The sequence below is a fragment of the Sphaerodactylus townsendi genome, linkage group LG02, assembly GCF_021028975.2.
Source record: "Sphaerodactylus townsendi isolate TG3544 linkage group LG02, MPM_Stown_v2.3, whole genome shotgun sequence".
In the NCBI taxonomy this organism is placed as follows: Eukaryota; Metazoa; Chordata; class Lepidosauria; order Squamata; family Sphaerodactylidae; genus Sphaerodactylus; species Sphaerodactylus townsendi.
Window position 1 is genome coordinate 105,294,616 of NC_059426.1, and position 24,119 is coordinate 105,318,734.

Below are 24,119 nucleotides of genomic sequence, written 5' to 3' on the forward strand. Positions count from 1 at the left end.
ATGCAACAATGTGGTGAATAGAAGAACTGCACCTCTGTTATGAATTATAATCTGTAATACTTGCCATATATTTGGAAAAATGCATATATAAGCAATAGAAAATATATTTCCAGGCAATTGATCTTGAACTTGGACAGTTAAAGATCCAGTTAAAGGTAATCATTAGCTACTGGCATATCTTCAAAAGTAAAATCATTAGTATGACCTTAAGAATTTTTTAGTGAAATATTTAATGTTTAGTACTCAATGCCAGTTCAAGGTTGACTAATCCTGCTATCCTTCTGCAGTTGGTAAAGTAAATACACAGTTTGCTGGGGGAAAAGTGTAGATGACTGAGGAAGGCAATGACAAACCACCCCATAAATATGCCTAGTAAACGTTGAGATATGACATCACCACATGGGGCAGCAATGACTTGATGCTTGTACAGGGGACTTTATTTTTATTTCAGTACCAGGGGCATGAATTAAAAGTTATGCTCTTTCAGTGGGAGGGTAAAGTAGACAACTAAATCTAGGGGTAAGCACAGTTTTTCCCAATTTGGGGGGGTTCAGGTTTAGTAGTCTGGGAAATTTAAAAAAAAACCACAAAAAAAACCTGAATCCCATTTCCAACTTTTTCAGGAATTTTTGAAATTTAAACGAAAACCCTCAAAATTCCAGCTACCTCCAAATTTTACATGGGTTCAAAGGCAGCACGTGGGGCAGAGCTGAATGCTCACAGCTGCCTCTGAACCCATGTGGAGTTTGGAGGCAGAAGCAGTGCAGAGATGAGTGCTGGACCCAGAAGAGCTGAGCCCAGAGTTCAGCCCTGCCCTGGCTGCTGCTTTGGAGATCCAGCCAGCAGGTAAGTGAGGGGGAGAGGTAGGGAGGGGGAGAGGTTTCTTCAAAAAATAGATGGTAGGGTCAAAGTGGCCGAAATAATTCTGAAAAAAATTGGCATTATTTGGGATCCCCCTTTTGGTGCCATTAAAATACTGTATTTTTTTCAGAATTTAACCCCCCCCCCCATCTTTGCTGAATTCTCAATCTTATTAAATCTCTCCTGCTGAAATCAATTTGATCTTAAAGTATTTTTATGGGTGGATCACAACCTAACAGTGCAATCATATGCAGAATTACTCCAACCTAATTCATTTGAACTCCATGGAACTTGAGTGGAATAACTATGTACAGGATTGCCTGTAAACCTCTCTAAATTCTATGACTTCAGCTTCAGGCTTAAATATGAGTGAAATGTCACTGGTGACCTGATATTTGTCCTGACTTCTTTCTGATATATAAAAAATGTTTGTTTTTTGTTCTTGTTTTGCTAAATGACCATTATAAATCTAAGCTGAATTAGTTCTGAAACTATATGGACAACTAGATAATGGCAAAATTACATTACTAAAATGAAAACTGGTTGAAGACAAGGACATCTGCACATTTAAGTCAGCCCAAAATACTTAATCTTTCATCTGATGGGCCATAACCCAACCATTGCTTTGAAAGAAAACACATTCCTTGTTCATTTTTTTCTCAACTCTTATTCAATCCCACTGCTTATAGAGAATGTTTATGAGAAATCAAGTATTTAATAAAGATTCAGCACATATTGTCTTCTTTAGGAATAAAAAGGAGCTCAAAATCTACCTCTCAGCTCCTTGTAAAAGGTCTTGACAAGCACTGCTGAGAAACAAAAGGGATATTCCCATAATAACACCAGAAAAAGGGAGGGAACATTTTCTGTGTTGTTAGTAGCTATTCTTTTCTCATTAAGTATGTCACCATGCAGAGATAACTTTCAATCTGCTACTTATCGAAATATCATGCACCCACCTGTCTTAATGCAGACAACTAAGTTTTCCCAAAATTATTCCACAAACAGTGGTTTCAAGTAAAGTTTCTACAAAGTTAAAAAAATCACTCTGAACAGACCAGACATCATTTAATTTACTATTTCAGTGTGGTCCATTGGATGGTTTCACCCCATTAATCTCTTAATGGAGTTCTTACCGTTTGCTGTAAATCAGGAATTATTATTCGTATAACTAATGTGTTACTCTGGGTGTCTTCCATTCTGCTGTTTGGTTTCTCTGCCGTAGCTCTAATAGTATCATAAATTGTTTCTTCTTTGGAGCTGTCTGATTCAGATTCCACTGAATAATCTGAAAAACTCTGAGCCATTTCATCTTCACTGGAAGTTGGGCTGCGTGGCATGTTCAGTACCTCTTAATGCATTTGGCTAAAAACACAAAGGACAAGGAAAAAGGAAATTACTCAGATAAAAATATTCATTTATTTCTGTTGCCATTGGGAGCATCTGTGTATTGTTGCATCTTTTTCATCTACACTAGTTCATCAGACGATTGTCACTGATATACAAATTTTTTGTAAAATCTGGAAGATAGTATAAGGGGTAGGGAACCTGCGGCTCTCCAGATGTTCAGGAACTACAATTCCCATCAGCCCCTACTAGCATGGCCAATTGGCCATGCTGACAGAGGCTGATGGGAATTGTAGTTCCTGAACATCTGGAGAGCCGCAGGTTCCCTACCCCTGGTATAGAATGTTCTCTTCCTATGTCCTCCACAAATCTTCTGCAAGCATAGCTATAAATTGGATTTGTGGATATCACATGCTCAGAGAAAAATTAGTGTTCAAACATAACAGTATTTGAAAGCAGTTATAATTCCATGTTTATTTTAGCCTTGTATCTTTTTATTTTTATCCTTTTTGAAAGTCTATTTCCTCTGCCTATTGACTGTTCAGGCCCTCTGCAAGCACACCAACTATTCATATAACATGCCAAGGTGGGCACATTCATATTATTATTTCACTTAAAATTTATGACATCTCTGTCTCTCCCATTCTCAAAGCAGCCCAAAACATTATTTCTCCACCCCATTTTGTTATCGTTGGTCCCCTCTTTGATCAACAAATTGACCTCTAGTTAGGTTTGCCAACTCTGGACTGGAGATTTTGAGAGTGTAGCCTGAAGAGTTAAAGGAGTGGAAGGACCTCAGTAGTACATAATTTCATAGAGTTCATCCTCCAAACCATTTTACTTTGTCTCCTAGAAATGAGTTGTCATTCCAGGAGATCTCCCAGACCTCACTCCCACTATTGGGTGCTGTAAGTGGTATGGGAACAGGAACTGACATAAGAACAAGACACTGCTCTATATAAAATGGAAGTTTTTTGCCAGAGATTTGGGGTCTTCCTCTTGTGTGTCAAAGGATTGGGGGGGGGGGGGGTTTGCGGTTGGATGCTGTACTCTTTCCAAGCTGCAAGATTTGCCAGGCTGAACAATAGGGCCAGTGAATCTCTACTGCACTTCAAGCTGACCATTATTTATTCTATCATAGCAGTTATTCAGTATTCTGGAGAAAAACTTGCACCCAACACATATTTGTACCCATCACAACCATTAATCGGTAATCAGGAGATCAGTCTCTGCATTCTCATGGTTCATGATGGCTCATCAAGCCTCTCCCATCTTATTGATGGAACCCAAGAAAAGCAATCAATTCTTTGTCTCTGGCCTTCCTGCCAGCTTACCTCATACTGCCTCAGGATCCATTTCTAACTATAAATTCACTCCTGTGGCCATTCAGAGTGTGTGTGTGTGTGTGTGTGTGTGTGTGTGTGTGTGTGTGTGTGTCTGTGTCTGTGTCTGTGTGTGTCTGTGTGTCTGTGTCTGTGTCTGTGTCTGTGTCTGTGCGTGTGTGTGTTGGATCTACATGCACACTCGCACATTCATGTGGATTTCTTTTCCCTTTCAGCTGCAGCTTTTGTTGGACCCCTCCTCTACTGAAGTGGTAAATATCACCCATGCCTGAAATCTTATCCAACTCCTCTCTTTCTCTCTTAGCTCTTGTATGCCTTCTGTGTTTATGTTCAATGATTCAAAATATATTCCTTCTTTTTCATTATTTTATTAATACAATTCAACTGTTAATTTTACAAGGTCCTGCTTATTTAATAAATTCTACCAGGGCCATCCCCATAAATTCAAGCTATAGATCTCAAATTACCCCTTTTCACTAAGCTCTGTCTCCAAAAGCTAATTCCTCCCACTAAAAGTGGAGGGTGCCTACTTTTGGTAACACATGGAAGTTGGCAATCCTGTATCTAGTGTAATTAACCCAAGTGCTGAACGCTCTGTCTTAGGGTCTCTGTCCTGTGTGGCTGTGGCAGCCATTTTGTGGCTGGCTCCCCCTCCTGTAGCAGTCATTTTGGGCCAGTCATTTTGTACATTTACCAACCATGCTGTGTCAGAATTCCAAAGGTGTCCAGAAATTCAAAAATATTTGGGACCCCTGCTCTATAGCAACAAGTGGATGGCTGACTCCACAAAAGGGTTTTTTCCCGTGGTAGTCATGTGACTGATGTGATTCTTGATCAATTTGCACTTGCAACAGAGATTCTAGATAGCATAGGATTATTAGCCATGATTTCTCTTTTATATCAGATGCACACTGCATCCCCTCCGGCTGTCATGTCCCTATTGTGATCCTTTGCTATCCCTTTTTTATATCTGGCATCCAGTGAAATCTGAGAATAGCACATTGCAACCCTCCCCTTTTAAATTGCATTCAGTCAGTTGCAGCTCTGAACAATTCAGTTGATCCCTTCAATCTCACTATGTAATAAATTTGTTCCTTCTATATATTTGTTGCAGTGCTGAACAAGATACATTGTGCTAATTCCTTCTATTGCCACTGATGCTGATTCCTTCTGCCCCAATATTTGGGCTCCATTTCAGTGATGGGTTGAACAAGACAGTGGTGCTGATTCCCTGCCCCATTGGTGCCAGTTTCCTCCCCCAATCTCCCTGGTTCTATATCACCATTCGGTTGTAACTATGCTAGAACACAGTTCTAACCCTGAAAAAAATACCCTCCTTTTTCTTTCATCTATATTTGGGCTGTTTTAGTTCTGGGTTAGCCAGGTCACTGCTTTTGATTCTTTCCATCACTATACTGATTCCCTCTCCCATAATATTTCTGATTTTGTATTTTCATACTCTAGTAACTGTGCTATCGCACTGCCCTGGAAGTGCTGAAATTGTAAAAAAAAAAATCCCCTCAGACCCTGCGTTTACTATGAAAATGGAAAGGACAGGGATGCTTCCTTTCATTCAAACACAAGATGTACTTTTCATTTCAGACTCAAGAAAAAGAACAAAATTGGATTTTTTAAAAAAGCATAATATTTAGACATTCTATTTAGCTTTCTTTTGATCAAGTTGTACTTGCTGCAGGAAAGGTGCAACCCAAACACTTTAACAATATTTAGTACTTAGATTATGATGAGGATGGAATCGAAACAATGCAATGCCAGTGCAAATCAATATGCACAAGATGGTAATTTTAGGGATATGTGCCAGAAATAGCAATTTTTAATAAATAAGAATATTTATAACATATGTGAAATATAAGCAAAATAATCATAGAGTACTAGTCGCTATGATTCAAAGCAAAATCCACAAACAAAATAGTAAAAATAAGAGTTAGTTTTTATACCCTGCTTTTCTCTTCTTTTAACCAGTCGCAAAGAGGTTTACAATCATCTTCCCTTCCCTGAGAGAGTTCTGAGAGAACTGTGACTAGCAAGGTCACCCAGCAGGCTTCATGGGAAGAAGTGGGGAGTAAAATCTGATTCGCCAGATTAGAGACCGATACTTATATGGAGAAATGGGGAATCAAACCTGATTCTCGAGTCCACCAGTCTTACCAATATACCATGCTGGCTCTTATAACAATATATTGTAATATATTGTATCGTGACCAGCCTGAATAACACATAAGGAGTGGAAGACCAAAAGTGAAGCCCAGTACCAGCTCCATCCAGTCCATCCTCCAAAACATCCATTTTCTCCAGTGGAACTGATATCTGTTGTCTGGAGATGAGCTATAATTTCAGAGGATCCCCAATCCCACCTGAAGGATGGCATCTCTAAACTGTCATGAATGAAGATATGTTGTCCAAATAGTAATCTTGAGAATTTTTTACTGTGGAAAAAGTTTTAAGAAGAAGAAGAGTTGGATTTATTTCCCCCCTTTCTCTCCTATAGGAGACTCAAAGGGGCTTACAAACTCCTTTCCCTTCCCCCCTTACAACGAATACCCTGTGCGGTAGGTGGCGCTGAGAGAGCTCAGAAGAACTGAGACTAGCCCCAAGGTCACCCAGCTGGCATATGTTGGAGTGCACAGGCTAATCTGAATTCCTCAGATAAGCCTCCTCAGCTCAAGTGGCAGAACGGGGAATCAAACCCAGTTCCTCCAGATTAGAGTACACCTGCTGTTAACCACTATGCCACTGCTGCTCCTAGAACGAGAGATATGTAAGTGCTGTTGCAGAAAGAAATGCCATAGATGAAAAAAGAACATGGCATGAGACAAATCAGGACCAATCATGCTCAAGATTGCTTCTGCGGTACAAGTGATATACACTGTCCAGTTATCCCAAACTGCATAGGTTGATTGCACTTTCCAACTACAAGCTTTGTTGACTTAACACTTGCTTCAGTTCTGTAGGAAATTCACAATAATATTCCTGATATTCAAGTAAGGTCTTTATTAACATACTCTGAAGTTCACAAACTTGGTACTATTATGCTGTTGCTAATCCTGAGTTTTCAGCCTGAGTGCATGCAAAAACACGCACAAAGGGAAAGACCAAATGGTCCCCCTGCTGATCTTTCTTTTTTATTTAGTGCAGATATAGTGAGAAAAGATAATTAAATCTTAATGTAAATCACATCCACCAGACCATGTCAGTTCCTCTGATTTACTGATCTCAATCTGTCGCTGTTAGAAAGCGTACACAGCGAATATGAGAGGAACTCCTCTTCAAAGTCAATAGAAAGGTAAAGAAATGAAATTCACAGCTGACACAACTGACCTTTATAATGCAGACTCAAATCCAAAAAGAAACCCCAAAACCAAGAATTGTGTGGCTCCTGTTTAGAATAGACCTAGAACATTGGAGAGTACATTTTTTCTTCACAGTTAAACATAACTTTTTTTCATCATACCAAAATAGTAGATACCCTTGTAGCCTAAATTAATCCATTAACATATCTAGGTAATGCTTGTAAAAGCCTCATAGAGACAAACAGCATTAAAACTAGGTGACATATTGCATATTTTCTGTAATTAACATGTGAAAAGACCTTTATGTTGGTTTGCTATTTCTTTCCACATTAATTGGTTGTCAGTTTTAATGTAGGATTCTAATTCCAAAGACTCTTTCAAGCTTACAATACTGTGGCACTTAAGGTGAAAAGGAAAATTTATAGCCCGTACTGTCAGACATTACTACATTCATCCTTTATTTTTGCTTTAGTATGGTGTTCTCATTCATGGTTGTCTGCTTTGCCATTTTATGAGCTCTATAAATATCAGAGACTTGAATGGAGAGAAAAGAGGAAATGTACTCTGGAAAAAAGAAACCAAAGATAAAGCTTTGCACTCTTATAAGTAAAAGCCTAGATGATAGCTTTGAGCAGTGCTGATACCTATACTTAAGAACTATTAAAGTTACCAATAGTGAACATTTTCAGTTTGAAGTACAGCTAAATGGCACTGAAGTAAACAACACTAGTTCTCCCTTCTCACTGTACGATGCTTGCTTGATGCTCCCAAGGGACCACTGACCTTTAGCGGCAGCTTTTCAGAGGCTGCAAAAAAGAAGAGGAGTAGATAGCAAGTATCTAGTTTTCCAGGGGAACTGATATCTGTAGCTTAGAGATTTCCCCCATTCCATCACGTTTCTGAGATACTGATTATATCTATTATATCTAATATTCCTACTATACCTAAATAGACAATGAGCACTAAGCATGCAGGCTCTCCCATCTTGGGTTGGAGACCTCAAGCACTAGCACTGCTTCCAACAATCCTCGCCTCCTTTGTCTTCCTTGGTCCTCCTCACCAACCTACCCTCACTCCCAATTTCTATTATGCTCCTATTACTATTACCTTGAGTGTTTATGCAATCATCCCTTTGGACTGGCCTGTCCCAAACCAGAGGTTTCCCAGCTCCTCTTGGCTTCCCCCCTGGGATTAGTTTAAAAGCTGCTCTGCCACCTTTTAGATAGTAATCTACAGCAGACAGGTTCCCTTTTTTTTTTTAATTTATTAAACTTGTATACCGCCCCATCCTCTAGGGGCTCTGGGCGGTGTACAGCATAAAACATGGTAAAACAAGTCACTAAAATCTTTAAAACAGCGGTAACAAACATTAATAGTAATCCATAAAATAGCTAGTTTTAACCAGTCGAAGTGAAGAGAAACCTATTCTTTTGTGAAGTGAAGAGAAACCTATTCTTTTGTACAAGTCTAGCCTCTCCCAGAAAGTTCCCTAGTGCCTAACAAATCTAAACCCTTCCTCTTAATACCACTTTCTCAACCATGCATTGAGACCCCTGATCTATACCTGTCTAGTTGGCCCTGTGTAGTCGTACCCACGAGGTCCCAGGGAAGAGACGACACGTGGAGATTTCATCTGGTGGAGAGAGCCAGCAAGCAGGAAGTGCGGGATCCCGTGATCCTGGCAACTCTGCCATGCACTCGCCCCTCACACCTTTTATTAGGGTTTCAACGGGGGCGTGTAAAGGGGTCGGGCAGGCGGGAGAACGGGAGAGCGGGAGAGCGGGAGATCATCATGTGATGCATGATCTCATCGGGCTACTACGTGCGGGAGGAAGCATCCGTGTCTGGGTCTAATCTTCACCTGAGGGCAGGAGCCCTTTTGTCCTTTTGTAGGCTGGGACACTACCTGGTGACCGCTTTGAGTCAGGCAGTTCATGACCCAGTGACGCTCCATGGGGGAGCGGGGAGTTGGGGGAGCGTGTGGGGCACCACGGAAGGCAATGTGACCCGGGCACCGGCATGCCTGGCGCTCCTTCTACGGTTCTGCCGGGTTCGCGGGCTCACCCCTACATCCCTGTACTTGAAACTAGAGTTGGCGGATCGGATCCGGGCTGAATCCTCGCAGTTCAGCTCCGAGATCCGGGCCAGTTCGAGAGGTTTTAGGATGCGGGCAAGGGTCCGATCCTGCCCCTCTGAACTCATGCGCCATCCCGAAGCGCCAGTGGATTCGCTGATCCAGGCCCCTCCCCAGCGGTAGCCTCTCTCTGAGCCAGCCGGGGGAAAGACTTGAAAGCTGCAGGCATGCGGCTCCTCCCAGCCGGCTTCCTCTTCCATACGGCAGGATTGCCAGGCGGGAGGGGAGGGGGGGACAAACGCCCCTCCCACTGCAGCCACAGCCTGCACAGCCGCTTCCTTCATGGTTGGGATGGCAAAGGCATGCGTGGCTCGTTGATGCTTGCCAGCCCCTTTCCTCCCCCCCAAAGTCACCCCTGTGGCTTCCAAGCCCCTAAACCGCACGCCATCACAGAAGTTCTGTCGCGTGCAGATCGAGCTTGAAAGCTGCAGGGGCGCACTCTTGGGGGAGGAAAGGGGCTGGCACCCTTGGAGCACCTCATCCACCCTCCCTTCTGCCAAACTCTGCCAGCCCCATTCCTCCCCTCAAAGAAATCGCCTCATGCGAGATGGATTCCCAAGCTCCTCGATCCGCATGCACACAGAAGTTCTGTAAAGTGCGTGCAGATCGGGCTTTGAAAGCTGCGAAGTGGGCGACTTTGGGGAGGAAAGGCTGGCACCCTTGAAGCACTCATCCACCCTCCCTTTGCCCAGCTTGCCAGCCCCATTCCTCCCCCCCCAAGGTCGCTCCCATGCGGGTGGGATTCTAAGCTTGATCCGCACACACACAGAAGTTCTGTGTGCGTGCAGATCGGGGCTTGGAAGCTGCAGGGGTGGCAAGTGTGGCGAGGGAAGGTGGATGGGTGCTTTGACTCAAGTCGAAGCACCCATCCACCCTCCCTCGCCATGCTTGCTACCCGCTTTCCTTCCCCAAAAGTTGGAGTGGACCACAAGTCCAAGCACCCCACCAGCCAAGCTTAGCACCCCCCCCTTCCCATGCCAAAAGTTGCCCCAAATTCCTCTCTTCACAAAGCTCCCTGACCACACGACGCACACACACACACAAGTGTAAGCACCCACCCATGCCACCCTTGCCACCCAGTTTCCCAACCAATCCCCCATAAAAAAGATACCCCACTTACCCACTGTCCAGAGGATTTCTCCATGTACTGCTGAAAGAAAAAGGCTGGAAGTTAAAGTGCTGCAAAGGTGTTGTAAAAAAATCAATACACAAACAAAGACAACCCCCCACCCCCCAGTTTCTAACCAACCTTGCCCCAAGAATCTCCCCCAACCTCCCTTGTTTGCATTGCACCACGTGCAGAAGAACAGATGGGATAAAGAAGACCTGTATTTCATTTTTTTTTTGCTTGGACTCCCCTGCCTTGGGTAATGGGTGGGGGAAGAATTATGCCAAATAAAAGGAAACACTTCTTCACTCAATGTGTGATTGGTGTTTGGAATATGCTGCCACAGGAGATGGTGATGGCATTGGCCACTCACCTGGATAGCTTTAAAAGGGGTTTGGACAGATTTATGGAGGAGAAGTCGATCTATGGCTACCAATCTTATTTATTTTTTTTATTTTATTTATTATTGCATTTTTATACTGCCCTCCCCCGAAGGGCTCCCCCGAAGGGCTTGATCCTCCTTGATATGAGATTGCAAATGCCTTAGCAGACCCGGTGCTCGGAAGCAGCAGCAGCAGAAGGCCATTGCTTTCACAGTCTGCATGTGAGTTCCCAAAGGCACCTGGTGAGCCACTGTGAGTAGCAGAGTGCTGGACTAGTTGGACTCTGGTCTGATCCAGCAGGCTCTGTCTTATGTTTTTAATGTGTGCGTTCCCCAAAAAGCATACTGAGACTTTTTATAATTGAGTTGAACATGTACAGAATATGTGTTCAGTTATGCTAGTATTTATCCCTGAATGATAGGAAGTTGTTTCATAAACAAAAGGTTTGGCAGTGCGTTGAAGCAATCTCTTCATGCCTGGTTTGCCAGGCTCCTCTGTGTTTGGGATGAATATTATGAAACTGCAGCTGCTTAACTCGAGTTGTGGTGGAGTTTTCCCAGTTGTGTATTGGCCGTAAGGTCTGGTTGATCTTGTTCCAAACGTTTTGCCTGCATCTGTGGCTGGCATCTTCAGAGGTGTATCACAGAGGGAAGTCTGTTACTCATGCGTCTGTTACCCGTCTCTGTGATACACCTCTGAAGATGCTTTCAGCCACAACTGCAGGGTGAAAATGTTTGGGAACAAGATCCACCAGACCACAGCCACACAGCTCTGAAAACCCACCACAACCAGTTGCATATGGCTGTGAAAGCCTTGGACAATACATTGCAGCTGCTAAATTCAGATCTGCCCAAGTCTTCAAAGAAGGACCTTGAGGCCATTTTCTTATTCCTTTGTCTTCTTAATGTATTACCATGATATGCGATGAATGGGTCAGGAGTCACACCTTGCTGCCTGATGGCTTCAATTCCAGCCTGAAGCCTGAACATGAGGCTGGGCTGGGCAGCGGCCCATATGGAGAGATTTTGCCCAGACTGCTTGGATTACTCTTTAAGGAATTCCTTTTGGATTTTGAAAAATGTGCATCTGGCCACAAACTGTGTCAAAGAGCTTTGAGAGAACTCTTTCTCTCAAGGAAGGCCCATTTCCTTGAAACTCCCTGTATTACTTGGAAAGCTTGGTTCTTAATGGGCTATTGCATGCCTAGAGAGGAGAAGAGCAGTCAAGAAGACAACTAAAGGTAGGATTTTGGTGGGTGAAACCATACCAACTCGAACCAATTTTCGCACTTCTAAGCACTTTTGCTTTTACTAACTGTTGAAAGCGATAGCTTTCCTCTTTGGAATTTGGGGGGGGTGTTATTGTGTTAAAGGCTGTAAAGCCACAAAAAAGGCTGAGTTGTTGGGGTGTGTCAATGTGTAACTTAAGTTATGATGCTTCTTGCATGGTATGAAAGGTATTGCACAGGCATTTTCAGTGTTTCACTTTGGTGTCTTGGATTCTTGTGTGTGTGTGCCATGTGTTGGGGGGGGGGCAGGGGTTTGCCCTTGCATTACTGAAGCAGAAAGATCTGATTTTTTCCTGGTGTTAGCAGTGTGTGACTATTGTTAAATTGCATCGTCATGTGGTACCAGAAGAGGAACTTCTGGTGAAATGCATATACCCTGTTTCTCTGTATCTGTAACAAGAATCTCCTGAATCCCTCAAGCAGACACGCTTTTAAAAAGCGTAGGTGGAATGGAGAGAGAGTCTCCTGTGATTAGGCCAAGGAATGTGAGGAATCAAGAAATTTTGAAATCTGTGTTGCACTGTGATATTTTCAGTATAAGTGGTTTTCCAAATTGTGGTTTCCTTTGTGCTGGCTGCTGCAGTAGGCCATTGATGGAGGTGACTATGCGTGGCATCATGCTTGGTAGCAGAGTCAGTTGTGTCCCTGGCTTGAAGTGGTATTTCACAGTGGCTTCCATTTTATGAGGAATTGGAGGTTTGTAGGGAGTCAATGGGTGATAATGGACCACCTGTGCTTGAGGGTCCATAACTTGTGGGGCCCCCTGAATCAAACTGCACCAAATACATGGGGTGCATGATCAGAATCAGTGTGCTTAGAAGACACCCCCCGGAAAGTTTGGTGACGATACCTTTAAAAATGCACCCCTGTAGGCAACTACCCTTATGAATTCCCCCCCATTAGAAAGCAATTGCAAAAAAATTCAATGCAAACTACAGAATCTTTGGGCAAAAATCCTGGGGTGCCTGCAGGGGGCGCATTTTTAAAGGTATTGGCATGAAAATTGCAGGGTATCTTTGGAATACTGTTCTGATCATGCACTCCAAGTTTGGTGCAGTTCGGTTCAGGAGGGCCCAAGTTATGGACCCTCAAAGATAGCTCCTATATTCCACTGGCTCCCATTGGAAATATCCAAAGATACCCTGCAATTTTCATGCCAATACCTTTAAAAATGCGCCCCCTGCAGGCCAAAACAGGGAAAAACAGCAAAAAAATAAAAACGAACCAGAGAATCTCGGAAATTCGGGTGTATCCGACCCTGGCAGGCTCGGATAGGGGGGGATCCGACCCCATACATCCGAACTGGACCCGAATCCGAACCGGGGCCGAATTTTTTTCCCATTTACCAACCCTACTTGAAACCAGTAACACTTTTGAGGTCCTTCCTAGCCTTTAACTTTCTACCTAGTTACCTAAATATTTCCTCCAGGATCACATGACTACATTGCCTAATGTCATTGGTGCCAACATGCACCATGACTGCTGATTGCTCTCCAGCACTATCAACCTATCTAGACAGCATATGATATCTGCATTCTTTTCACCAAGCAGGCAAGCCACTGTGTGGTGTAAACGTCTGTCACATACCCTCTCTCTATATATTTGTAATAATTGAATTACCCACTACCAAAAGCCCACTTCCCCCTAACCCCAGAACTGTATCCTCAGTGCAAGAGGGTATTGGTCCATCACCCAAGGAAGTCTAGTGGCTCCAGAAAGACCAACAACAGTGATCTGAGCATGGGCATCCCTGCATCAGAGCACATCCTCTCAGATGTATGAATGGGCAGTTATAAGGGAAACCATAGGAGATTGAGAGGAATTGGACAGGGAGGGGCATGGAGCAGAGGTTATGCACTCACAAACCGACAGACAGGGACAGAATATTACAACACCCTAGACTTTACTAAGCAACAAATCATGAAGAAGCACCATGAAATGGACTGTCAGTTCTGTCTGCCCAGTATTTCACCTGTGTCTTTGAGAACTGCTTCCGGGTCCATGCAGATACAGCATGTATCTGAGTAAGGCAGGCTTGCTGGTTGTAAGGCTGCTCAAGGCACAATAATCCTGCAGCCAGGCTGGAAGCAGTTACTGAGCAGAGTGACAGGGGCAGTGCCAGTTATATCCCCAGGTTTCCATGATCAATCACCAGCTGCAGAGATGCTAAATAGAAACATGGGCATCAATGGCTAACAGCACAGATGTTGTGCCAGCCACAGCCATCCCTGGGGGCCCTGTCAGAGTCTGCAGTCCCCATGGAGAGACATTCTTTGGCTGGGGTGGATTAAGGAGTGGAATAATTTCTGCCGTGCCCTGACTTCTCTCCTTTTCTGGCCAGTGCACTGGTGTTTTCTGTGGTGTTGCCACGCAGGTGCCTGTACAGAGTTAGGGTTAGGGTGCTCTTCTGACATTATCTTGGGGAGATGCTGCAGTATATAGGAAATACACTGGATAATGGCTAGTCAGCTCCCTGTTTACTTTTGTCCTGCCCTCAGGACCATGCTGCAAATTTGGGTTACCTCCCATCAAGGCAATAAGCAATTGCTTGAGATGGAATAATGAGAGGGGTACAACTGCTTCCCTCATACAGAGTTCAAAGCAAACTCTCTCCTTCTCTCTTTTGCTTTTGTATACACTTATCTACCACTTACTATCACCCCTGAAACTCAGAGCAGGCTCCCCCCCCCGAAAAAAACAGTCTCTAAGCTGTGTGTATATTAATAGTTCTCTACTTTAGAGACACATACTGAGAAATGATTGGTAGCACGTAAAAATTACATGTTTTGATCCCACCGCTATACAAGGTCTCACTGAGATAGATTGGCATAAAATGTAATTTTTGAGGTATTTGATATTTGCTCTCCTATCTTCCCAGAGGAAGTCTTGGTGTTAAATGTGAATTGGATATGTTTACTGTTCACTAGTTCCTTCTCTCAGCTCACTGAGGATCCAGGTATTACCATATCAGGTAGAAAAACAAAGTTAAGATGAAAATACTTTATTTAGCCTTACATATTTTAAGTTATTGATAAAGTATCACAATGAACATTTATAGCATGAAATGTATTTCCTTTCACTGCTGGCAAGATTGTTTTAAAACATTACTTTGGTGTATTTCCCCTAGCCCCACTTTCACTTTCCACTCTCTCTGCAGCAAGCAAATCCACTTATAGCATGATTAAAAAAAATATTCTGCCAGAGCAGAACAGATTTGCCAGTGGGCACAGCTTTTCCCTGGTGTCCCATGTCCACAGGCACAGGCCATTCCATCATGTGGGGACGCAAAATCGCCCCCACACCCCTCATTCCCCCCACCCTGCTGCACCACCCAGCAGAAGCAGGACAGTGAGCATTCGGGCCCAGCCAACCCGTGGGCCACCCCTCAGCCTGGCCGCCTTCAGCCTGGCAGGGCCGGGCCAAGGGGGTTGGCACCCTGCTTTGGGCCACCCCTTGGCCTGGACCCACCAGGCTGCTACTTTAGCCGGAGCTAACATTCACAGATTTCCTGCTGGGTGTTACTTACTGGGAAAACAATATTACTATACTCAAAAATATACAAAGTGTCCTCAGCTGTACAAAGATAAAATCAGGTGAAAACCCCTCTGTGTAGGCACATAGTATAACAAACAGAAATGCAAAAGCGGACAAGGGAGGTAACTCTATTATGAAAATAAAATATAAAGATGGGAGGATATCAAAAGGGAAAAGCTTGAAGAAAATGGAACAATATGATCACATCAGGCAAGTAGATGAATTTAACACAGAAACAGGACAAGCAAGAGGAAGAGCACAAAGGACAACAAGGAAAACTAGGCAGTAATTGATACGAGATAAAATATGAACCAACATTTTCAGAATCAACAAAGAAATAGGCAAATATTGTAAATATTAGAGAGAGAGATAAGACAACTACTGAACTAACAGCCCCCCCCCAATGAGAGCACATAGAACCGAAAACAAGGAAGTCTATCTTTTCCATAAAACTTCAGAGTGATAACTTATCCACATATATAGTGTTCCCAATACCTGCGACTGCCTGTCAACAGGAATTGATGGGTGGAAGCAGGCTGGCCTAAAGGGAGGGAGCGATTGACATGCATGTGATGATGTCATTCACTGTGAAATGTACACACACACACACACACACACACACACACACACACACACACACACATCTTTCAGTGATACAATTGGTAATGTTTAAAAGAACCAGAAAAAGAGGAAAATGTAATAGAAATGCCTTCTTTGTCTCTGTCTTCTCCCAAAAGGAAAATAGTGCTCAACCTGGGGAAAGTGAAGCAGATGATGCAGAAGAAGAAATCCAGTACAGAATAAAGCAGTAGTGAGGGAATAGATAAAGAGGTAGTACTGCCTGCTCTAAATGAATACAAGTCTCCAAGTCCTGATGAACTACATCTAAGGGTATTAAAAGTACTGCCAGAAGTAATCTCAGATCCACTGGCAATCATCTTCAAGAATTCCTGGAGAACAGGAGAAGTCCCAGCAGATTGGAGAAAGGCAAATGTTGTCCCCATTTTTAAAAAGGGGAAAAAGCAGTCTCAAACAATTATTGCCCAGTCAATACCAGGGAAGATTCTAGAGTAGATCATTAAGAAGGCAGTCTATAAACACTTAGAAGGGAATGGCATGATCACTAAAAGTCAACCTGGGTTTCGTCATGCCAGAGCAATCTTATCTCTTTTTTTGATAGAGTAAAAAGCTTAATAGATAAAAGGAAAGCCAAGCTGTGAATGTAGCATACCTTGTTTTCAATAAGGTCTTCAATAAGGTCCCCCTCCCCCTGCATTCATTCATGCAAGCAAGCTAGAAATACGTGGGCCAGACAATGCTACTGTTAGGCAGATTAGTAAATGGCTGACAGATCGAACCCAAAGGGTGCTCACCAATAGCTCAACTTCATCCTGGAGAGAAATAACTAGAGTGGTGCCACTGGGTTTTGTTCTGGGCCCAGTGCTATTTAATATTTTTTATCAGTGGCTTTGTTGATGGAATAGAAGGCACATCAATCATATTTGTAGACGACACCAAATTGGAAGGGGTAGCTAATACCCCAGAAGGCAGGATCAGAATTCAAAATGACCTGGATAGATTAGAGAGCTGGGCCAAAACTAACAAAATGATTTTAATAGGGAGAAATGTAAGGTATTACACCAAGGCAGAAAAAATTAAATGCACAGATATAAGATGGGCAACACCTAGCTTGACATCAGTACATGTGAAAGGGATCTGGGAGTCTTAGTAAACCAAAAGCTGAACATGAGTCAACAATGTGATGCAACAGCTAAGAAAGCCAATGGAATTCTGGGCTGCATCAACAGGAGTATAGTGTCTACTCTAGATCAAGGGAAATAATAGTACTACTCTATTCTAAATAAAGGCACTCCCTTGGTCAGACCGCACCTGGAATACAGTGTCCTTTTCTGATCACCACAATTCAAGAAGGATATTGACAAGTAAGAGCATATCCAAAGGAGGATGATCAAAATGGTGAAAGGTCTGGAATCCATGCCCTATGAGAAGAGACTTAGGGAACAGAGAAGGTTAAGGGATGACATGATAGTCATGTTTCAGTATTTGAATGGATGTTATGTTGAAGACAACACAAGCTTGTTTTCTGCTGCTCCAGAGTCTAGATGAGTATTGGATTCAAACTACAAGAAAATAGATTCCACCTAAATGTTAGGAAGAACTTCCTGACAATAAGGGCTGTTCAACAGGAGAATGTGCTGCCTTACAGGGTGGTAGAGTCTCCTTCTTTGGTTGTGTGTTCCTGCATGGCAGGGGGTTGGAATGGATGACCCTTGTGGTCTCTTCTAATTCTATGATTCTATAATTCTAAACACAGATCTGGATATCATTATCATGATTACAAATATAATTGGCATCTAGTGTCTTTTAAAAATACAATTATATTTAGGTTGGCACTGTTAGTTATTATCTAGGGCAGCAGTACTACAATACAAACTAATCTGGTTATTTTCTGCTTAATGATCAAAATCCAATGAGGCAATACTCTTGTTAATTGGAAAAATACAGTAATTCCCACAACTTTTTTTTAAAAAAAATCATTTTACCAGTTACTGTTCTGAGCCCACCCAAAGAGCTGCACCCATTGATATGGATACCATCACCATAATCTGAGTGCTTAGGATGTGCTAACAGCCTCCCCAGAGTCTGATCATCCAATAGGTTACAATATTTGGTTAAAGGGGAACTCTGCCTGCTTCTACCCACCACAAGTTTCTTGCAGGAACGTGCTTCAACATGCTTCAACACAGAAGAAATCTCATGCAATGATGCTCCCTACAGCACTTTTTCATTACAGAGCTCTTCATCTCAGGTGATAAAGAACTGTCTCTGTTCAGTTCCAGTGTTGGAACATTCCACTAAGCCTCCTCAGATCACCTTCCAAGTTAAGACTTCTTTCCAGAAAACCAGTTTCTCCATAAACACCACAACTCCTACTCAACAATGCAGGCCTTTAAGAAACCTTTTATGTGGATGGAAAGTGGTGTGATGCCATTGTGTCTGGGACAGCAATCTTCCATCCTGTCTATGAAAGATATGCACAGCTTAAAAATGAAGCCTCAGTAGCAATTGTGGGGTCAGCACAGAAAGCGACCTCAGATTGATTTGCGGGGCTGGTAGAATTGGCAGCCTCTCAGGTGGAACACTCTTAAAATGCCAATCAAATAATAAGACCGCAGTGCTCCGAGACTTTCTCGGAGCCCAACAGGTGGACCTGGCATGTATCACCGAGACCTGGGTGCGCGAAGGTGAGACCGTCGCCTTAGGTGAGGTCGCGCCCCCGGGTTTCGCGTGTCTTCACCAATCGCGAACACAGGGCCGGGGGGGGGGGGCGGTGTAGCACTGTTCATCCGTGAATCTATTCCCTTTAGGGCAGTCCCCGTCCCGGAGGTCACCGGCATAGAATGTGTCGGCCTGGAGTGGTTGGCCCTGGAGAGGTTGGCCGTTCTCCTAGTGTACCGGGTCGCTTAGCTGCGACCGGGAAAGCGGCGCCTGCCACAGCTGCTGGAGGTGGTAGGTCGGACTGAGCGTTGCGGTTCCCCAAGCTTATTGTTTTGGGACTTCAACGCCTATGCGTCGCATGTCCCCGCCCTCATGTACAGCGACCGCTTGGCGGACCTAGTGTCATCCATGCATGCGCACGCTTAGGCCTCTCCCTAATAAATTCTGGCCCCACCCATGAGGCTGGGCACACGCTTGGATTTGGTCTTCGGGTCGGGGATAAATCTGAGTGCGTGATCCTTCTACTGAAAGAGTGCCATGGTCCGACCACTATGCCCTGAAGGTCCGGGTGGACCTTGCCGCGATCAACCCTCGTCTTCAGGCGACCGGGCACAATTTATGTCGTTCGCCTCGCGGAGATCTCTTATGGATCCCACTTTGGTTTCACGGGAATGCTCTGCGGGACTCCTTGAACCCGCCGCACGCCGTTTCGATGAGCGAGGTGGGAGGACTGGAATTCGATACTCCGATTGCTATCGATGCTGTTGCTCCCTCGGCGCCCTCTACGTCCGCGACGCTCCGTGGTATACAGAGGAGTTATGCGTCGCATGACAAGCGGGAACTTAGGGGACGCTTCCAGAAGCTGAAGTGTGGAGAAAAAACTTCGCGGACGAAGCTGCGCGAACACCCTATAGGACGGCTTTATGAAAGTTCCTATGAGGTGGCGTACGAAGGAAGTGAAGAGGGCTTTCTTCTCTTCCTCCCTCGCATCCGCGTAGCTCGCACCAGCACAATTGTTCCGCATAATTCGGCCAGCTTGACCCTCCTCCTTATCGGAGAGAGGTCCTCAAATTCTCAATTGAGTATTAGCTGTGAAGGCATTTATGAGCTTTTTTGCGGATAAGATTATGCGTCGCTCCGCCATGACCTTCATACCACATTAGCTACAATTGAGTGAACTGGAGACTCCCTTGCCGTCTTCAAAGGCCCTTTGTTTGGCCCAGATTTTCCCTGCTCTCTGAAGTCGCTGTTCGACAGAGCCTTAGCTGCTGTTAGACCTACTACCTGTCCTTCTGGATCCGCAGTCTCGGCCCTGGTTTGTAAAAAACTCTGCCGGGCGGAGCTAATGCACCTCCCATCTGTTGAGTATAATCAACGGGTTCCCTTTGAGCAAGGAACCTTCCCGGATGGGTTGAAGGAGAGCAGTGGTCCGCCCACTCTTAAAAGACCATCGTTAAGATCCCAGTGATCTGGCCACTATTACCGCCCGTTTCAATGCTTTCGTTTTCTGGGGAAGGTAATTGAGAGAGTGGTGTTGGAGCAGCTTCAAGGTTTTCTGGATGACGATCCGGCTTTTGGACCCTTCCTTCCAGTCCGGGCTTCCGTGCTGGGCATGGGACGGAGACTGTTCTCGCGTCGCCGTCACAGATGCACCAGTATTCAGCTTGACCAAAGCAGGATCGGCTGCTGCTGGTGTTGTTAGATCTCACGCGCAGCGTTTGATGTGGTTTCGACTCACGACCTCTTTGACCCACCGCCTGGCATTGCACTCCGGAGTCGCGAGGCACCTCGGTCCTTTCAATGGATTATGGTCTCGTTTCTCCGGGGCCGGAGGTCAGGCAAGTGAGGTGCAGTGGATCAAGCCTCCTGGAAGTGCCCGCTTCAATGTGTAGTTGTTGTACCCCAGGGGCCGCTATTATCCCCGCTGCTATTTAATATCTATAATGGCGCACCCCTTGCTCAGCAAATGAGTATGTGGAAAGTTTCAGCGGCTTTGGTCTGTCATCAGTATGCAGATGACACGCAGCTCGCTCTGTTGATGGAGGGGGGAGCAGCCGCCACCCCACCCTGTGGCTCTACTGCAGCACTGTTTGGAGGCGGCCTGGTTGGTTAGCGCCAGAGCACGGGTTAAAACTGAATGCCGTCGAAGGCTGGAGATCCTCTGGCTTGGCCGTGGGTGGGAGGTGTCTTTCCAGCCAGCCGGGTGTGGGAGGGGGCCACTTTGGCATTGACCCCTCTCCGTCCGCAGCCCGGGGTCCACCTGGATTCGTCTCTGTCAATGGAGACCCAGTTGGCCCATACAACCCGGGCTGCTTTTTTCCACCTTCGTCAGGGTCTCGGCGGCTGGCGCCCTTCCTCTCCCAAAGCGGACCTTAGCCACGGTGCATCCATGCATTAACAGCGGTCATCTCCAGATTAGACTTATTGTAACTCGCTCTACTGGCGGGCCTTCTCGCGCTTTGGATCCCGGAGACTAAAACTGGTCCAGCATGCAGCGGCGCTGCCTGCTTGCAGGTAGCGCCACCTGGCAGCATATTCAACTCTATATACTGTGCCAGCAGCACTGGCTCCCGGTGGAATTCCGGATCATCTTCAAGGTGCGTGCTGGTATTGACCTTTAAGGCCTCTACGCGGCCTGGGACCGCCATCGTGATCTTCGTAGACCGCATCACCCCTATTAACACGCGTCCCTGCACGGCCTCATCCGATCGGGTTGAGGCCAATTTACTGGTGGTCCCTGGCCCTCGATGATACGGGTGCTGGCCTCCACACGGGCCGCGAAGAGCCTTCACGGCTGCCTGGGCCCGGCCTGGTGGAACACTCTTCCTCCAGCTGTCCGGGCCCTGCGGGACCTGGGTGAGTTCCGCAGGGCCTGTAAGACGGAGTTGTTCCGCCGGGCCTTTGGAGGAACCGGCCGTTGATGGTGCCCCCGCCCCCGGCTCGGCCCCGACATCTGGGCCAATTGTCATCTCAGACTCGCCATCCCCCTCTTTTTAGAGAGGGGAGGGAATTTTTAGATTAGAATGTCGGACGCCTTTCTCCCCCTTTGGGGAAGGGAAGGGAACTACAACAGTAGATCACTGAACGCTATTTATTTACTGTAATTTATTACATATTTATTAGGAACGTTGTTATGGTTATCGCTGCTTTTAAATGTTTTAATTGCCTATATTGTTTTATTTCTGCTGTACACCGCCCAGAGCCCTCCGGGGATGGGGCGGTATAAAAGTTTAAAAAATAAATAAATAAAATAAATAAATAAAAAGAACTCTCACTGTCACAAGGCTTTTACAAAGGACCTGCTACCACTGGCGTTCCTGCCTAGGGACATGGGGTACCCCTTGTCCCCGGGCGCATCGATTGAGGTCACGTGGGGGGCGCCAAAACATCCTCCTACAGAGCGAGGGATTGAACAAGCCCTAGAAAGCAGGCACTGAAGCAGCCGACTGCTCCCAGTGCCTGTTGTAGCCCCGCCCACTCTGTACGGTGGCCTGGAGTGTCCAGGGGCGGGGGAGAAGTCCCACTGGGCTCCCAGGAGCAGGACTGGGGAGATCCGCCTCCCCTCCCTCTAACCCAGCATGCCTTATTTGCCTTAAATAAAGTGTGGCATTTCTCAGAAGCCTTCTCCCCGGCTAGAGTCGGGAGCCGGCAAGGCAACAGTGAGTGCTAAAAAGGCAAGCTGGAGCAGGGAGCCCAGAAGCAGCAGCAGAACTGAAGATGATGCTGACGTTTGCTTGGTAAACCTTCAGATGGGGGGTGACTTGTGAGAGATTTACATGCTTAAAAGTTAATTCCCCTTGCACTGGTTTGGAGCTCAGGCTAGCAGCCTACCTCACAGGATTGGTGTGAGGACACAATTAGGAAAGTGGTGGGGAGAGAGCCATGCCTGTTTTGCTGGGGGTAGGAGGTGATTTGTGAGAGATGATGCTGACGTTTGCTTGGTAAACCTTCAGATGGGGGGTGACTTGTGAGAGATTTACATGCTTAAAAGTTAATTTCCACTTGCACTGGCTTGGAGCTGTTTCTCAGGCTAGCAGCCTACCTCATAGGGTTGGTGTGAGGACACAATTAGGAAAGAGAGTTGGTGGGGAGAAAGCCATGTATGTTTTGCTGGTGGTGGGAGGTGTTTTGTGAGCTGGTGCAAAAAATCATTGTTTGGTCGTTGTGGGGGAGGGTGGTCGTCCATACCTGGGGTGGGGGTGGGGGGGCACCAAACTCAGATTTTGACCCCGGGCTCCAGTTTGCCTAGATTCGCCCCTGCTACTCCTGTATCTCAGCAACAAAGGTAATTTAGAGATCTCTGACATGGGAGAGAAGTAGCCAGGGAATGGCCCCGCACTGTTTCAGAAAGGCCAGCTACTAGCTGAGCTCCCAAAGAACATTCCAGTCAACAATGACAACTTGGGTCCCTGGCCCAAAGACTATCCATCTGTCCTCAACCAGAGCCAGAGCCTTTTCAGCTGTGGCCCGGCCTGGTGGAATGCTCTGTCAGATGAGATCAGGGCCTTGTGGGATTTCAGTTTCCCAGGACCTGTAAGCTATTCCACCAGGCCTATTGTTGAGGACAGTGACAGTTTCTATCCATCGTTAGATATCCTCCCTTCCCCTTCTACTTTTTTCTTTCTGATGTTAAAATCTTAAATACATTGTAAGTTAAATTGGGCTGTCCCATCTCTTGCTAGATTTTTATTTTTTAATGGTGCCATGTGGAATACAGTAAGTTACTTTGCATTAATTTGAATATGCTGTAAACAGCTGTGAGTCCATGTAAGCAGGGGCCAGGGGACAGAGTAGTGTAAAAATAGAAATTTTAACAATAATAAATCAGTGGCCAAGATGATCCACTGGAATTTATGCAAGAATTACAACATAAGAACAGCTAAGAACTGGTGGGAACATTGTCCAGAGAAAGTAATGGAAAATAAGAAGGTCAAGATCCTGTGGGACGTTCGAATCCAAATGGACAAAGGGTTGAAACACAATACACCAGACATCACCATGATCGAGGACAAGAAAGTGACCATCATTGACATAGCAGTACCCAGTGACAGCAGGGTCATTGAAAAAGAACACGAGAAGGTCACTAGATATCATGATCTGAAAATCGAGCTTCAGCGTCTATGGCACAAACCAGCTGAGGTCGTCCCAGTGGTAACATCTGTCAAATTAACATTTGTCAAATTCTGAAGGCAGTCCTGCTGGGATCCGCACGAATACTATGCCAATACATTACAACTTCCTAGGCCTCTGGGTGAGGCTTGAATTGTAATGAAAGGCCAACAACCAGCTAAAGATCTGGCAGCTGTGAAATCTACCACAACAACAACTATAACAATAATAATAATCATAATCCTCTTATGGGCACCCCCTTGTTGTGGGGAAGGGGCTTGCGTGCTTTGATGACGTTGAGAGCTATGCTGGAGGTCTACTACCAGAAGGGGCTCCCAATCCAGACAGATCTCAACTGAGAAACCAGACTAAGAGTGTCCACCAACCCATACAAATATGGTGATACAAATGAAAAATTATTCCATACTACATAGGTCGTCACGTGGGTTAACAAGGGCCGT

General features: G+C 45.3%; 1 protein-coding gene across 1 annotated transcript in view; it reads right to left on the minus strand.

The window, feature by feature from the left end:
* The window catches only part of LOC125425699 (SH3 and multiple ankyrin repeat domains protein 3-like), a 398,055-nt gene that overhangs the window by 342,749 nt on the left and 31,187 nt on the right, over nt 1–24,119 (minus strand). The window contains exons 2-3 of the mRNA XM_048483225.1: nt 10,117–10,146; nt 1,998–2,226 (exon numbers count right to left, since the gene is read on the minus strand). Of these exons, the coding sequence (XP_048339182.1) occupies nt 1,998–2,201 (204 nt within the window). The 5' untranslated portion in view covers nt 2,202–2,226; nt 10,117–10,146. The remainder of the gene's footprint in view (nt 1–1,997; nt 2,227–10,116; nt 10,147–24,119) is intronic.